The 19,110-nt window shown below is 35.5% G+C and overlaps 1 protein-coding gene across 1 annotated transcript in view; it reads left to right on the plus strand.

The window, feature by feature from the left end:
- Positions 1-19,110, plus strand: part of Dcc (DCC netrin 1 receptor) — a 997,292-nt gene that overhangs the window by 907,001 nt on the left and 71,181 nt on the right. The window contains exons 20-21 of the mRNA XM_013018919.1: positions 3,814-4,008; positions 9,211-9,243. Of these exons, the coding sequence (XP_012874373.1) occupies positions 3,814-4,008; positions 9,211-9,243 (228 nt within the window). The remainder of the gene's footprint in view (positions 1-3,813; positions 4,009-9,210; positions 9,244-19,110) is intronic.

The following is a 19,110-nucleotide window of genomic DNA, read 5'->3' on the forward strand; positions in this document are numbered from 1 at the left end:
CAAACAGGATTCTAATATAGGAGTCCCTTCTTGAGTTAACCATTTCAGAATGCTTTACAGGCTACAATAGCACATAATACTTTGTTTTCTTGGTTTGTTCAGGTATATTAGAGACAAAAATGAGGTAGAAAAAAAAAGAAAGGCGAAATAATAGAAAAATAAAGGGACTTGGACATAAAAACTAAATATATAGACATATAAAAGGAGTGAAAAACAATAATTTTCTTTTACCCTACAAGATTTTGTAGAAATTTAGAATGTTAGACTTCATCAATAACATTAATATCTTTTTTAATATACCAAACTTACATAACCAAATTAAGTTGTATACTTTCCTATGGCCATTATTAGGAATGAATCATGTAATGTTTTTATTCTCTTTCTATCTAGCTCTCAATTTAAAAAAATTACAATCTTCCCCTTAAAAGTTAGGAAACTGGCCAGGCACCCGTACTCACATCTGTAATCCTAACCACTCAGAGGTTGAGCTCTAAGGATTGTGGTTCAAAGCCAGACTAGGCAGGAAGGCACTTAAGATTCCAATGAACTATCAAAAAGCCCAAATAGAGCTGTGGCTCAAGTAATAGAGTGTTGGCCTTGAGCATAAAAATCTAAGGGACACTACCCAGGACCTGACTTCAAGTCCCAGGACCAGCAAACATACACACACACACACACACACACACACACACACTAGGAAACTGCTAAATTAATCAGAATAGAGAAAACCTTACATTTACACATCCAACTTCAATTACTTGATTCCCTTCTTAAATAGTTAAATGGGTAATTTTAACAGATGAAATCACAGTGAAGGTAAATATTTTATTCTCATTTGAAAAATGCAGAAGCAAGGGTACTGACCTAGATGGCAGCTCTGTTCTGCAAACTTTCATCCCTATCGCAGCCAATGAAAACCTTTAGCGATTTCATTAAGTGTCATGAATGTAAAACCTATGTACTTACAGACTTCCAAACTTCATTTAATAAGTGAGTTTCATAATGTGAATTTCACATAATACCTATTATGTGAAGATAATTTTATTAGGTTTTCTGAGGAACAAAAATGTAATAAACGATATGGCTCCTGAACTAAAATAATATATTTATCCTTTTGAAGAGATAAGGCATGCACATAATAAAAAGATATCCTTTACCCCTATTTGGGCCTTCTTTTCAATAGATCGGGTTCTTTAGGGATAAGAATGGAGAAAGATTTGGGCCAAAGATATGAAGATATTTTATTGACACCGAAGATGGTGACTGGGTTAGAAATGAATGGATATCCCTGAAAACAACTTTTTCTTATGCCAAGATATTTTTCAATCTCTGATCCAAAATCAAAATCTTTTGAAATCTAACCTTCCAATTTTAATATTTATTAGAGGAAAGAGTCATAGAGAATTTTCACATTTTATAGCATTCTTTACATTAGAATGGTCATTCCTTTGCTTGAACATCAAGCAAAGTAAGACATTTGTATGAAGCATCATTGACAACAAATGTGTATGTACATACATGTATATATACACATATATATCATCTATCAACAAAGGTAATGATTCTTTACTGTGTGATCACAGAGATAATCTGGGGTAGATGAATAGGGTTAGGCGTAATTTACTGAAGTAGGTGTTTGCTATATAACAATATTACTTTGAGTTTGTACATATTTGTGCTCTTGGTTTCGGTGTGCCTGAATCTGAGGACAGTGAGTTAAATTCTGTACTTTAGAACTTCTGGCAAGGCTGCAAGTCAAGATGTGAGTTTGACTGGAGTCTGTTCTTTGATTGGGAAAAGAGTTGCTTCTAAACTTATTTGGTTGTCAACAACAGTCCATTTCATCTTGATTTTTCCCCAGAAACCATCATCATTTCCTGCCACATGGGCTTCTTCAGTTTACTTTATCAAAATAAAAAATGGAGAGAATCTATAGACTTTGATAGCAAAATCAACACATAATCTTCTATGACCTCGTAAGGGAAGGGTATCATATCACACTCATTGTATTCCACTTGTTGGAAGTAAGGCTTAGGACTCTCTTGGGCTTAGATGGAGGGACTACACAGGATGCAGAATCAGGGAGTAGGGGAAATTGGAGTGTTCAACATTTGTTCTCCACAAAGATTCCTGCCTTGGGGTATAACTTTTATGATTACATTATGTTTTTTTTAATTCTGTAAATTATACCAACGCTTTAGGTAATCATTAGAAGTAGATGGATTCTGGAAATATCCAATAGGGGAAAAATGAAAGCCAAGATATGCGAGTTTTCAGCTCTGATCCCTCTAAGAAAAATGGGTTTCTGAATATTTAAGTTTGTAACGTGCTTAATCCTATACAACTGCAAGATAGAAATGTCCAGTTCAGAATCCAGAGTGATTCCACCAGGCCATCTACAATTCCACAAGAGACTATAATGAGTAGTACAAAATTATTGAGTGCTCTTATCCTTAACAACAGTATGAAGCTTACAGGGGAAAAAAAGCTCATGATTGAGAAAGGTTTTCTAGGCTAGTTATAGCTAAAGTCAGACATTATGGATAAGTACAATTTAGGCAAGGAAAATAATGGAAATTACAATTAATAGTGTGTGAACAGGAGGGAAGGAAGGATAAGGGTGATGAGGACTTATAGTGAAGGTTTGTGCTGAGATGCAGTATGCTTCCTGGAAACTGAGAGAGAGGAGACCTTTACAACCTACTTCTTCCACAGTCTGTCAGTGGATGTCTCACATCCCCACGCATGTAAGAAGAACTCAAAAGGACCAGAGAGGAAATTGTTTTAATCAATTATTTTGTAGAGAACAATTTACAAAGAATGTAGTGAAGTAGACAAGAGACTAAAGGATATCTATGACAATCTGACAGATCACTGCCATATTTTGGTAGAAATGGAATATTCATGTTGCAAGGACAGACATGTCCCCTGTAAGCTCGATCTGATGGTGCAATATAAAGATGATTAATTAGTATTTCTAAATAAGAGCTACCTCACAAACTGGCCACCTCTAGTGCTAGAAAATGAGTAGGTTATTGAAATAGCTGGATTCATTGCATTGCATTCTAGAATATCATGAACAAGGATGTTATTAGCATAAAAGTTATACATCCCCTATCACAACAAATGAACACCCTCCAGTGTTCATTAATACGTCAGATGCTAACTAGGGCACTTATAGCAACCCAGTTCATTTGCCTTGTTAGGCTGGAAAAGAAGGAATGGTGCTATTAGATATTTATGTGTGGTAGTAGAGCTCTATACTGGTCTTGGGCCACCATCAGCTTCCTCATTGGAGAAAGGAAGGCATCCAGACTCGTGCCACTTCACAGATTTATTATGTCAGTGAAATATCATTCTTTGTTTTTAGCACACTTTAACCATGCAAAATGCTTTATGCTTTCCAATATATTTTTATTATTTCAGCACAAGCCAAAATAAATACTACTTATTTTCATTATTGTACTACAGCAAAAATTCAACTGACTTATTATCTCTGCTTTACATGTTTTATCATGCTTATATATTAGAGCAAACTGATAATCAAGCTTTATCAGTAGAATAAAGCATTTAAAAGTATGTCCAAAATTTTTATTTTCAATGGTGTGTTCCATTTTATTGTGTATATTGATTCAATTATTTATGCAATCTTTGCAGTGTTAAAAATGTTTGACAAACTGAAGCTTATAGTTAGTAGATAGTGGACATACAATATTTGCTAGAAAGTATATTTGGTAAATATGATTGTGTGTAGAAAGAATTAGCACATGCAGTCTGCACGCTAAACAAACTTGCACTTGTCTATTTATACAGCTTACATCTTGTTTTATACCTTGGACAAGAACATACCCATTGATGACTGGATTATGGAAACAATTAGTGGAGACCGGCTAACTCATCAAATCATGGATCTCAACCTTGACACCATGTATTACTTTCGAATTCAAGCACGGAATGCGAAAGGAGTGGGGCCTCTCTCAGATCACATCCTCTTCAGAACTCTGAAAGGTTTGACTCATTTCCCATTCTGCCTTCCTTTGGTCGTGGGATTATTAGGAAAAAAATTGCAATCTGTCTTGAAAACTGTCCTACATCATTTCTTGTGGCAACATGGCTGTCTGTTGTGGCTATCCAAACTAAATTAAAACGTGCCATTTATGATCAAAATGTACACATCAAAGAAAGAACTCTGTTACCATGTTTTCTGCTATCAGCCTAAGGCCAGCATTTTTGAAAAGTCCTATTAGACTTTTTAAATGATCTTGTGTATATTGGTTCTATTCAAAATAGAATGAAGTCCTTCGGTCATTTCTTGAAAAAGAATATTGTTTAGATGCACTGAATTATGCAAATGGCCTACTTTAAATATTTTATTTTAAAAACTAATATCTTTTATATATTAAAGGAAATTTTGATGCAGCAAGGCAAAAATTTTCAAATAAAATTCTTGTTTTAAGAACAGAGTAGCAACAATGAAACTATACCATGCTAAGTAGTTATTAGGAGGAAAGCCCATATGCTTATAAGAATATAAATAAATGCTCAATTTAAAATAGGTACATATTCACATAGAAGAATATCAACTCTGAACAGTATTGGGTACATCAAAATAGTTTGCATATTAGCCTTACTGTTTTAAAGCATAGTATTATTTTTCTGAATGACAAATTGTTCTATGAGCATAATTCTTTAATAATGGAAAGAAATTTGAATGTTCCATAGCTGATATTTAAAGATATATTTATGGCACTGTATGCATCATCTTGGAGGACAGCAGGGTTCAAAAGTCCGTGACTATTTGAAGTCTCTATAATCTATGAAAAACATAGTATATAATAGCCACCATATTGAGATATTAGAAGCTCATAGATAATTGATATTTACCTGTAGATTCTGATATATAAAAAGAATAGTCTTAGAATAATTGTATATTCAATTTCTTCTAAGAAATTACTCCAAATCATAATGGACTTCTGCATTCTCATGAGTAAGCTATTTGAAGCTAGAATTTTGATAACCAGTGATCTGAAGGTTTTGTCAAGAGTGTACAATCATTCATCCTAGGCCTGTGTGACAATTCTTAATAACAGAAAAGTTATGGAGGGAGGCAGAGAATAAAAGTTCTCATCACTGTCCAACATTTGAGGACATCATATCAAAATCAAGCTTCAATCCAAATGAGAAAGTGAAATTCAGCCAGTCACTCATTTTGTGGGAGCATGGAACATAACTAAGTAATGTCTCACAAACGTTTCAACTTTATCTGTACATGGATACCAAATTAATTCCATACTTCTAGCATATGCCAACTAAGAGATCTGAGAGGGATTTTAGATAACTTAAGGCATCGAAAGTTATAAATTGCAGAACAATGATTAATCACTGGACACAGGCCACACATTAACTTGGTATTCATTCTGGTCTTTTTTATCCAAAGTTCCTTAAATATCAACTATAAAATGATTATCAAAATTGAATTTAATAATCAAACTGGAGGAATTGATTATGAAATTCAGGAATTTATTCTATGTCATAATAGCCTAGAAGATCTATTTCTAATGCCCCCAACATATTGTTTACTGTTCTCTACCCTTATTATGGGAAGTTCCGTAACAAAAGTTTAGACAGATACAGCTGACATAATAAATAACTTTCTGATGTCTTGGATTTTAATTTACTCAAAATATGGATCTTTGCAATGAAGGCATTGTACATAGGTGACCTAGCATGTCATTTTCAAGGAAAAATATGCTAAAACCCATAAATTGCTCATTATAATGGAATTAAAACCATAATAAGCCAAATCTATACCTAAGATGTAAAATCAGGCTATTACACTCTGACTTAAGATTTCCTGCTCCCAAAGCTACTTCAAAACATAAAGCCTAAAATAAACAAACAAATAAATGAAAACATAAGGTCTCTGTTCATCACAATGTGACAGTGTTTGATAGAAAGGTTGGGAAGTTTTCCTGTAACTGGAGAAACTCCCAGTAGTCCACCGGCTAATGGGCAAATGTTTCATTGTAAAGTATGCCCCAGGCAGGATTCCATAGCCTCCTTCTTCCAAAATTAACAGCATTTTATCCATGAGGCTAGACTTTCATATATTAGAATGAGCAACCAGCTAGAAAAACTCAAACAAACTTATTCAGTGACCACTGGTTAATGAAAGAGATATTTGTAATTAGAAAGAGGTGATATTGCTCTATTTTATGTACATAGATATTTGTGATCTATCTAGTCCTCTCCTTAGAATGTAAATTAGAAGAATTTTGAATCCAATGCACTGACAACACAGGATTTTGTAGCTATCCACTCCCACTCTCCCCACACCCTTTCCAGGCTCCCATTAATATACTGGCTCAAAGCACTGGAAATTGTGTTTGTCTATGACTGTGCCTTCCCTCCAAACATGCTTGTGTCTCTTCATTGGCTTATGAAGGATGCTCACAATGGAGGGCACTGGAGAGAATCCCTATCTAGGGAGGGAATTATTTCCTAGACACAAAGAAGCACTGCATTCAGCAATAAATGTTCAGTAGAGAATGGTCTATTCTTTGGGCCTCCTTAATTGTTATTCTGAAATGTGAATCTTCCTCACATCTAGAAATAAAGCACACTGAAAGCTGTTTAACAGGACAGGAAAGAAAAAGGTTCAAATAACTTTGAACACAAAATCTATCATTTTTTGACGTGTAAGATGAGCATTTAAAAATTCAAGTCACAATCACAAGGATTGTAAGCCATAGTTTCATTAGAGGAAATTATTTTTTGAAAAAACTATTTGGTCTCTGGATGGGAAATACTCTTCAATTGGTAATATGTTGTAGACAATAAAATATCTCAAATTTCATCCACTGCAGTTTTGCTAATAGATAAGCAAACACACACACATTTTTATTTTTTTATTTGTTCAAACTACCTTAATCTGCATATAATGCATACGACAAGATGAATGAATGATAAAAGAAGAGACAAAGAGTAGAGATGGATACAATTTATTTTTATTCTGTTTGTGTTTTCCTATTTCTTAATTTGACATCATGCCACAATTTGCTACTATGAAATGCTGATTAGGTTCGTTTCAGGAGTATTTCCTACTCTGGCCACCAACCTGTATGTTTCCTAGATTGCATGGGTACTTAGGTTCCTGAACTATTCTACTTCCTTCTTTGTGGAGACCCAGTAGGGTGCATCTGACTCATCATGTTCTTCCTCAAAAGAAGACAATGACATTTGATAATGACAATGATATATAATGACATTTATAAAACTCACTCACAAGCTCAAGAGAAGACACAATCCTAAATGATAAACTATATGGAAGGATCAAAAGAAATATGCTACATAGATCCACCCTAGCGCATTATTCCTGTCGACAAAAAAAAGGTATTGCAGCCAAGCACTGGTGGCTCATGCCTGTATTCCCAGCTACACAGGAGACCGACATCTGAGGATCTAGGTTCAAACCCAGTTCAGGAAGGAAAGACTGTGATACTTGACAATATCCCCAATAAACTACTCAAAAAAAACCCCACAAAACTGGAAATGGATCTCTTGCTCAAGTGGTAGAACACTAGCTCAGGACCACCATCACCACACACACACACACACACACACACACACAAATGGTATTGCATACTTAAAATTTACTAAAATATCAGATCTTATATTTTATTATAATCACTAAAATAATAATAATGGAGGTAGGTAGGAGAAAACTGAGAGATGAGGCATCTATCTACTAAATTGAAGGTGATGATTTCCATAGACATGTACCCCAAATTCATAATTATAAATATTAAATATACAAAGTTCTACTTATAAGTTATATATCAGTGACATGTTTTCTTAAATGATAAATGGCTAATCAATTGAACAAGCATCCTGACATTTTTATCCAGTATCAGGATTTGTATTTCAATTAGGTTATAATTTTGTTGTTGTTGTTGTTATTGTGAAAATACCGTACAGAGGAGTTACAATTACATGAGCAAGGTAATGAGTACATTTCTTATCAAGCATTGTTGCCTCCTCCTTTGTTTCCCCTTCCCATCTCTTCCCATCTCCCCTCCCCAACCCCCCACCCCTCCCCCTCCACCCCCACCCCCCCCCCCCCCCCGCACCAAAGTTGTAAAGTTGGTTTTTCGACATAACGACTTGTATATCTCATTGTTGCAATGGGTCCACCTGTATCCCTATTTAAACAATTTGTTTTTTTCCCTTCCCCTCCACAAATTATACCAACATCAAATATAGTGAAAACAGGGATTATACCGTGGGGGAGGGACATACAAAGCAGCAAAGAAATATCTTATAATTATGTTAGAAACAATAGCAAGAAAAAAAAACATTTGAGTCCTTATCTTGGGGTTCATTTTGCCTAACATTAACTTATCTGACCGTTTCTGCTTGTCTCCGACATATACCATGGTTTCCCTTATTTGCAATAGGTTATAATTTTATACCAAATTTTTATAGTTTCCTGAATATTAAATAAAGAATTAGCACTAATTTCAGAAAAAGGAGATTTTATTCATTTGTATAGAAGACATGTCTAAGATTGGTGTTTAAGGTAAAATTCATTTTAAATGCCTTTTTTATTGTAAAAATACTGTATAGAGAGGTACAGTTACAAGAACAAGATAATGAGTACATTTCCTATCAAGCATTGTTACCTCCTCATTTTTTTGAGCATTACTTCTTACATATCTGAAATTGCAAGCAAGCTAAGAGTTATCTTACAAGATTTAATGATGTATTAATCTATTGAGGTTATTCTATATTGATTATGTCCCATTATTTTCCCTACAAATTTAAGAAGCAGCTCGTTTCATTTATTTAAAAACCCTACATACATAAAATAGCTTGCTGAATTTATTAAATATATGTGTTTATAACATCCACTTTATTGTAATGCTTACTCATAGTTGTGATTAAATGTATGTGCTATTTATTCTGTGTAGATAGAGGATATGTCAAGTAATACATTAAAACACATTTTTATAGAAAAAAATCAATTTTCCCCTCTGTTTATGGAATAGGCATAATCACATATAAGTTTAGATATTTGTCAATTTTATTTCAGTAAAATTCAGCATTGGACTTGGTGTGAAAACCCGCTAACAAAACTGTTGATTTGATATGTCAGCTTTCTGGTTAGGTTCTGTCAAAGTCTAATAATCTTATTTCTCTTTTGCCCCACAGCGGAACACCCTGACAAAATGGCTAATGACCAAGGTATGGTGGTTCAATCTGTCATTCTTTTTCCTCCTTGGATCAATTCTATCTGTTGGAATTGTCAGTCACTGTTTTGTATGCCGCTTTTCACCTGGCCCATCCACCTGATAGAATAGACACTGGCGTGATGATTAATCTTGTTAATGAAGTTCTGCTTGGCTGGGACTGTGGGTCTGATAGAGAAGATGTAAATTTTCTTGAGAGGAAATTGTTTTGTCTCTATTCTGAAGGACCAATTAAAATGTCAAGCTTCTTTGTATGAAATAAATTTTTAGTCTCTGTCTGCACTTCTGAATAATTCACATTAAGTATAATTAAGCTCAGCATAATTTTCCAGCTGCTCTTGCACCCTTTCGTAAGCTATGGATTAAAGTTCTGTAGTGCTACATAAATCATGGGTGCTTTGCCTCGGTAGTAAGATTCCTTTAATAAATAAAAACAAAGTTCGGTCAACTTTTTGAGCGCATTATCATCGTTCATTTGAAGCCCAGTATTTTTTTTTAAGCTGTCAGTTCATGAATCCTATGCTGATCATACTTGAGTGTTTTCTTTTTTTGTACCTGTTCTTGTACTAAAAGCTGATTTGTGTCAACAAATAGGAATGGTTTACACAAAGAGAAATAGAGATAAATAGGAATTTTGTCTCAATTCAGAGGTAGATGGAAGATTGCTAGGAACATAATTTATAAACTGATGGATCAATCAGGGCTCCATTATCTTTCCAATAAAGATAGTTAATTGTGAGAGAGAACAACAAGTTGATGAGTGTCAACTTTTTTTTTTCCCTCGATTGTGGGGCTTGAACTCTGGGCCTGGTCACTGTCCCTCAGCTCTTCAATGTGCTTCAAGCTTTAAGGATATTATATTATTTAAAAGGAGACTTTGGAAATACTAGACGTCTTGGTCCACACTGCAGATTTGTTGCTAGCTTCTCTCTGTCTTTGGAAGAGTATGTATCATTAGCAAAGCTGACCACAAGTATCAAGTCTCCTAAGACAACAGATGGTGAGATTAGAGGAAATCTTTCTTTTTTATATGAATACTTTTGAACTTTTGAAAAATATAAGACATCTGGATGTTGATTCTCCCTTACCACAGAAAGCTGCCTACATGGATGGTGTTTTCTTCAATTTTCTCATGGTTAGATTTCCCCCCCTAATTTCCTATGCTGGCCTTCAGTTTAATATAACATGGTTGGGACTTTACGTAGAGAATAATAGAAATGTTATTCCACATAGAAATATTCATTCAAGGCTAAGATATTTTAACTCTTTATTCTTGCTTTAAGAGGAAACACTCTTGTAAAATTAATACTAAATAGTAATATTTACAAACAATATTAATGATGCGTAATTATCACTTAGCATATCTTTACTTAAACAAATTAAGCATTAATGCTTGACAAACCTAAACCTGGAATCATTCATTGGTAGATGCTGTTTTATTACCACATTTATAAAATAATTAAAATGACCTCTCAACTTTCTTCACTGAAGAGAATTTGGACATATACAGACAGATAACCGCTAACTTCTGAAATTATATTTAGAAAAAATAGAAAAGATATAAGCTTTTAAGGGGTATGGTAGGGGCCAGGAGAAAGGGGTAGACAATTGAAGAGAAAAGGGGGAAACACAGACAGAATCCAATGCATAACCTACAAAATTAAGACAAGTGAGGGAAGGGGTGGTTTTGGAAGGGATGAGTGAGAATGTTGAAAGAGGCTACATTGATCAAGATGCATTGTATTGATAAACTGCTCGTTAAATGGAAGCTCCCTGGTATAACGATTTAAAGATAGTAATAAAAGTTTTAAAAATTAAAACCAATAAATAATAATATTAAAATTTGAAAGGGAAAATAGTAGTTATACTTAAATATTACAATATGAGACACTTAAGTGATAACATGCCCATACTTTTCATTAAATATGTTCTCATTTTTCTGCATAATTAGTTTTTATATCATTTTTAAATTACCATTTTTGTTTAATATTATTACTGTTTTGGTACTAGAAATTGAACCCAAGATCTCATATATACTAAGTACATGCCACTGAGCTATATGTGCAAAATACCATGTAAAATGTTATTTCAAGTTGTCAAATATATGCATTGTAAATTTACTGTTTGATAGAAAATAATCCTTTTCCCTCCCTCTGATCACACTCCCTACAAAGATCATAATCCAATTTTCATACCTTCTGTAAAATTGAACTAATTTCCAAGAACAAAAGGACATCTCCAGAGCTACTACTCTACTGATATTCTTAGTCAATGGAACTTATTTCTCAAACTAGTTTTACTGAGAAATGTTCTTCCACACCTTATGCACTTTGGTGTCTTTTCCAGCCATAGCTGGACTCTGTTGGTCATATTGGCTAAGCTCTACGTTTTATATCAAACTGAAATCACTTACCCAAAGCCCATCCTCTGAGTTGATATCTAAGTGTTTCAGAAATACTCAAGATAAAGATTTTCCCTAAGGTTGATGAAGACAATGGCAGAAGAAGCCATTCTGAAGGTTCCCACTCTACCTAAAGTAAATTAGCTGACTCTGTTTTCAGCTAAACCTAGATATCACCTTTCCATGGAAAAATTATCTTGTTACTTTGGTGACAGGAGCTGAGAGATAATTATCTCTGAGAGGAAATGTCGCATCTTCAGTCAAATGAGCCTGGAAAAGAATCCTAAATCGAAAAGCTGCTTGGGGGAGAACATAAATAGGAAAATATAAAGTCAATTATATTGGAATCAGTTTTGACTTGAGGGGTATTATTTTATTCTGAGTAGTAGTAGTAACAATAATGTGATATCGATAGACAATTCACACAGGACTCTTTATCCTTGTACATAAATTGAGAATACCCAATAATTTCTAAACTTTCTCATCTTGAACTATTTGTAATTCATCTTTTTTTAAAATCTGTCCTCCTCTCTTACTACCCATCCTGATTATTTGTAGAAACTATAGATACATGACCAATAAATTTGTAAGTGAAATTTAGGGAAATGACTCAGGCCACATGAATAGATGTTCAACATATTAAAAAAAAACCAGCTGTACCTCAGATTTTTTCCCTTTTATTTACTTTCCACTTGTTTTTGTTTAAATTCTTTCAGTTCAGGTCTGTGTCTGGTTTGTGTGGGTATTTATAATGGAAAGATGAATCCCTATGAAGCTGTTTACCACTGGTAGCTGTTCTGTGAGCTGATGATTGATTCATGGAATCCTCATAAAAGTCCTGTGAGAGATGTCATTATTACAACCCTTTGAACATTAAAGAAGCAGAAGCATAGAGAGATTACTTGCCTGGAGAAAACCAATTAGAAATTAGCAATGCCCTGATTCAGTATCCTACGGAACAAAGCAGATAGCCTTCCACATGGAGCCACGGGTTAGGCGAAGCCACAGTATTTTGAAACACCAGTACAAAACACCATACACTGGGTATACTGAAACAGAAAATTGTTTTCTTAGCACTGGGCTAAAACCCAAGATCAAGATTCAGTAGTGTTGATTTCTAGAGAAAGCATCCTTCTTTCCATATAGATACATTCCAATGCTTCTTCACACAACAGACATAAAGATCAATATTATTTATACCAGAGCCTACACTTGCGATTTTTGTTAACCTTAGCTATATCCATTTAGGTCCTATATCCAAATAGAGTCATACTGTGAGTTAGAGAATCAATATATGGATTTGAAGTGTGGGGCACAACTTAGTCTATATTGTCCACATTCATATAGAACACTGTTCATTTGCTCCTTCACTAATTTTCTTCTGAGTTTTTCAGACAAAGAAGGGGAAAGTAAATGTTTTTCTAAAAAAAAAAAAAAAGGTTTGGACATAATTGGAACCCAAAATATTTCTTTCTACTATAAAGTGCTGTTATAATCACAAATCTAGATATTTATTATCCTAAAATCAGATTTCACTGTCTCTGAAGCCCTTTGTTTCGGATGCCATGTGGACTAGTTATAACTGTGACCACTAAACAAACATGATCACTAGATCAAACTTCCCATCTTAAAGGCTTTTTTTCAATATATCTTATGTAGCCCCCAAATATTAACCCTTCCTTTGAGATCTTTATGTGAGAACATTGGTGTCCTTTGCATGTTTTATGTTAATGACTTACCATGGCTTTCCACGCCTGCACATTGGAGCGATAGAACAGGTGCCATCACAGTGAAAGCCACAGACAGAGGGCAAGAATCTCAGGGCAATGACCCATGTCATCACTGGCACCATGGATGAAGGAGATGCTCACTTTCCACACCTTTTACGTGTCTTTTGTTCCCTACGGCCTGGTGAAGGTTTGACCTGACACACTGGGCCTGGAGGCCAGTTTAAAGAGCCAGGGGAAAAGAAAAGCGGCCTTTGTGAACCACGCTTTCATCAGGGAAGGAAATTTTTTTCTCCTAAATCTTAGTAATGGCCGATAATGCTGTGGCTTTGTCCATCAGCAGTCACTGTTGTGTGCTGTAAGAGCTCTGGAATAGAGTCCAATCCTTTAAATTCCAGCACAGTCCTGAAATGATAACCTGCTACAGAACTGTGAGCATGAGAAAGCGTTTCTCTCTGCCTCACACCTGTGAAATAGAGCGTTTAGTCTGAGATTATCTTTTGCTTTCTTTATAGATTTAAGATTCTCCAGCTTTCGGATTACAATTACAATTAAAAAGAATCCAGGCATAAAAACGCCGCATAAAGTGTCCCACTCCATTCATACTGTTGCTTGTACTATCCTATTTAGTTCTCTTAGCAATCTTACATAGCTGGAGGAAATGAGACAGAAGGGCTAAAGCATTCTCCATCACTCACAGCATCTACTGAACTCTGAGGACCTTTGCCCTTCACCACTGTAAAATTTCTGGAAATGCAGTGAGTTCATTGGATCCTATTTTTGTTATCAAGAACATTAAAGCTGGGTAGCGGTGGCTCATGCCTGTAATCCTAGCTATACAAGGAGGCTGAGAGCTGAGGATTGCGCTTCAAAGCCAGCCCGGGCAGTAAAATGTCTTATCTCCAATAAACCACCAGAAAAGCAGAAGTGGCTCTGTGGCTCAAGTGGTAGAGTGCTTGCCTTGAGCTGAAGAGCTGAAGGACAGTGCCCAAGCCTAGAGTTCAAGCCCCATCACCACCATTACCAACAACAAAAACAACCTTAAGCTTCCCAGGCACTAGTGTCTTGTGCCTGTAATGCTACACAGGAATCTGAGGTCTGAGGATCATGGTGTAGAGCCACCCTAGACTAACAAACCTAAGAAACTCTTACTTGCAAATAACCAGCAAAAAGTTGTTAAGTGGAGGGATGGCTCAAGTGATAGAGTACCAGCCCTGATATTTGAAAAAAGAACACTAAGCAGGAAGGTGGAACCCTGAGACCAAGCTCCAGTATGTTCTCTCTCACACTCATTCTCTCTGTCTGTCTGTCTGTGTCTCTGCCTCTCTTTCTAACACACACACACACACACACACACACACACACACACACACACACGGACTCCCTATAAATGTATAAATTTACCTCTTTTTAAGGACTTTGTCCTCAAGAGAAGGTAGTCAGGAAAAGACTACTTAGTACCAAACCTGCCATTTCATACCGCAGCAGTTTTAATTTCATGAATAAACAGAATTTTAGTTGTTTTCAATTTGGAGAAAATAAGGTTTTCAAAGGCATTGTAGACAGGCTTGGAATTTAGTTAATTTAATCCGGACTTTGTGATGTTTGGATTAAAGCAGCCAGGCTGCTGTCTGGGGGGTTAACGAGGGAGGGATGAGACCTTCCGCATGATCTGATGCAAACTAGTTAATTGAAAATGAAGGCTTCTTTCTACCCTATTGTGTATACTTCCAACTAGGTTTATTATACCACTGCTTGCTGCACCCACTTGAGGAAGCTATAGTTACCCATGATTTTCTTAGGTCCAAATGTTAGCAATTCTGGAAATGAGGACTGCTGACAGAGTACAGGCAGGAAATGAGTAATGTGCATTTAATAGAGTGTTAAGTGCATATCATGTACCCAGCAAGCAGTCAAGTAGAGCTGCTTTAGTCAGCCTCTTGGAGTTTTTCTGTTTTAATAGGTAACTTTGAATGAAGGAAGCATAGTATTCCTAAGAATTCCTGATTCATATAAAATTTTAACCTTCTCAGCACTTCAAAGTAGACAATTTAGTTTCCAAGCCCTCAGATAATATCTTTGTAAGACCCACTGCTTTGCTGGATGTCATTTTCTTGCTTTAGATATTAGAAGGTACAGGATCTTCCTGGTTATATTTTCTACCTATTTCCCTTATCAGTTCTGGACTCTGTATGCTCAATTTTCTTCTTAAAACACAGATGGGTCACTGATGGCTGCTGAATAAACTGAATTCTTTGGTATCAAGAGCACAGCTATGGGACTACAAGTTCTCTTTCCTAAATTCATGAGTACTATAGCTCAATACATATGCTGAAATCTAATCACAAAACAAATCTATCTATCATTCGAGGAAAATTACCTTTTCCATGACTTTATGGTACTACCCGCTTGACTTGCCTTGATAATTCTTTCTCCCTTTCTCAAGTGAGCAACATTCTGACATTTTAAGATTCCCTTCCCCAATCTCTTGTTTTCCAAGAGCCTTTCTGATCTTTGATTCTTCTGTATATCTATAATACCCAACTCATCTCTCACGCTCTGTCCATTTAGGATAGTTTGCTGTAGATGTTCCTAGCCTCATGCTAGGTTTTAAGTCCTTTAAAGACTACAGACTGATGAGACTCTCATTGTTATTTCTACCTCTCTGCAACAATCAATAACTTAGAGTCCATCATCTTATCACCAGCCAATAAATGCTTATTGATTGAATCATGACATAAGCATTTGAGAAGCAATCATAGAACCATCTGGAAAGATATGCTTTACTGTCTGATAAAAAATGTAGTTAGCCGCCCCAAAGTCCTGATATCAAGGGCTATGAATATGGAACATGATACTGGGAAATGAAAAAGGTGTACGAATATGTTTTCAACAGCAAAAAGTACATTCAACCATTACCTAGTAAAATAAAAGAGCAATAGGAAAAAGAAAGTTATTTGTGGTTTAAAAAATGGAATCTTCCTATGTATTCCTCCCATATAGTCAGGATTACAGGTCCTCCAACCCATACATTTGTTAAAATGGGAAATTCTCAGTAACTTTTGTCCCAGGCTGGCTTTGAACCACTATCCTCCTTATCTCCATCTCCAAATACTTACAGTTATAGCACGGGTACTGTGTAGTCTGGGTCCATTGCCAATAAGTTGGTAGTAAACCTCAGAAGAATATATTTTACTCCCAACATGAATAATACAAAATAGAAAAATCAGATGATATCACTTGCTATAGGATTCCAGGGAGGAAATCACAGTGGGCTATAGAATTTAAAAAAAAAAAAAAAGAAGAAGAGAAAAGGAGGAAGGAAGGAAGGGAGGAAAGGAAGGAGGGAGGGGAGAGATCTCACCTTTTAAACCTGAGAGTGGACTTAAAATCTATAAGGAAACTGGAATCAATTTAGATGAAAAAAAGTCAGGAAGCCAAAAAGCCGGATCAATAGAACTGCAAGACTAATTCAAGGGATCCTAAGGTTGCCATTCTGTAGAAGAGTGCTCTGTCGGAGAGCTACCAATTTGTGACAAGCCTTTTCTAATTGCTTTGTACTAGAACAGGGTAGTAGTAGGGCTTCTCTGTTTTCAACAAATGAAAGACATACCATCTATACTAGCCTCTGAACACCTGGATGTTTACTTGAATCTGAACCATGTAAACTCTTCATCCTGGCTCTGCTGAATACTTCCTGATTGGGGATGGGAAAAGGATGACCTGCGATAGGAATAGAAATTGGAATTGGAATAAGGCTCTGTCAATTTCCAAATGTTTTCTTAGCCTATTTTGTCTATGGACAGAATATCTCCTTTGCCTTTGAAACGCTGTTTTGTTGAATATGATCTCTTTAGAATGGAATCAGCACCCCAAATCATGCATATCAAGTTCTCATACTTAACCATCAAGTTCCACTGTTAGAACTGCTCTAATTTCTCTTCATTTCTTTCATTCTCACAATTATCTTACCATTCACGAACAGTAAATCTTCATCACATGACTTAGAGTCTGATACTTCAAATGTAATCCTGAGTCTGTAAATCTTTCTGAGTCATAGTTTACTCATCTATGAAATCAGACTAATAAAGTCTGCTTCTTGCATTCATAATTAATATTCTAACGCTATTTATTATAAGAGTTTCTTCCAGTTAAGCTATGCTTTTCAAACCAACTCAAAATCTTTCTAAAATATATGTCATTATTCTGCTTAAAATGTTTTTCAGTGAAACTCTTCATATCCTGGCTGATAAATCCCATACTCTGTTTGAATATCTGGAGAGTATCATTTTTTCATCTCTATCTTTCTAAGCTCATTTATCTCACCCTTCTCTGTCTGATAAATTTCTACTCGTCCTGTAGTTGTCTTCTCAAATACTAGTAACTTTTGAAAAACCTTGATTCATTTTTCTGGGCCTAAATAGCTAATCAATCTGTATTTCAAGTATGAAACCATCTTGAAGCTCTATTTTTCATTTTGTGAAATTTCATGTATCCACTTAGCCTTTTAGTTTCCCTTTGCATTCATTTATGAGCCACTACAATATTGGTTTCATGCTTCTTATGGTTAGAACAGTTGTTCTATCACTGCATGGAGCATAGACAGATCCATAGATGAACAAAGTCTGCACTCCAACAGTGTCAGTATTCTCACATACCAGCGGTACATCAAGCAAGATGCTTATTCCATTCTGTAACTTCAACTGCAGACATTGGAAGAGGAAAGAACCCACAAGCTCTTCTACCTTTTTTCTCCTGTATTGTTTGGAACTTCACTCCGACACAAACACACCCACATCTACCTTTCAATTTGCTGTGGACCGCAGGAGGGATGGAACATCTTTCCACCTTAGAGAGAAGTTGCACACTTCTAAACCACCACTGATTCTGCTGGTGGTAATTCAGATGATACTATGATGAACTGGATTTTGGGAATTTCTGATCATCTTGGAAAGTACCCATATTTGGACAAACAGATGTTTTTTTTTAGATTTTCATAAAGTCACGACTATATGGAGAAGTGATGGCTGAAAGCCAGGTAGGGACCGTTATTTCTGATAAGCGGCATGCAAGGAAACACAGTCGGACACCCCAGACTAGGACAGATAGCAGAGAGCAAGACCAGCCAACATGTCATTAGCAAGTAAGTCATCTTTATTTACTGGTGAAAAAATTAAGTTGTTAATTGAAATTTAGTCTAAATAAACTTAGTTGACTTTAGATATGCAGATCGTTGCAATTTGATGCTTAGGGACAGTTAACAAATCTTCTTCAGCAACCACACTAAAGGAGGATGAAGCAACTGTAGTTAGAGTCACGTAAACAGGCACTTAGGTGTTTCCCTTACTTGACATATTTAAAGAAGAGGTAAACAACACTTCTATGATCAAAGACATTATAGAGCTAGGAATGGTAGTGCATATTTATAATCCCAGAACTTGGGAGGGCTGAGGACAGAGTACTGCAAGTTTTATGGCAGTGTAGGATACATAGTGAGACTAACAAAGCAACACAGAAAAAATATATGGTTTTATATGCTGCTCATTGGTGTGCTAATAGTCCACTAATGGTTGCCTTTTCTGTTTTCTACTTTCTTTGTGAGATGCCAAAAATGACATGGCAATGAAAAGTGGTAGTTTATAGAGTATATATACACAAGCACTTAGATAGATAGATAGATAGATAGATAGATAGATAGATAGATAGATAGATAGATAGATAGATAGATAGATGT

The sequence above is a fragment of the Dipodomys ordii genome, unplaced genomic scaffold (genome assembly GCF_000151885.1).
Source record: "Dipodomys ordii isolate 6190 unplaced genomic scaffold, Dord_2.0 Scaffold43, whole genome shotgun sequence".
In the NCBI taxonomy this organism is placed as follows: Eukaryota; Metazoa; Chordata; class Mammalia; order Rodentia; family Heteromyidae; genus Dipodomys; species Dipodomys ordii.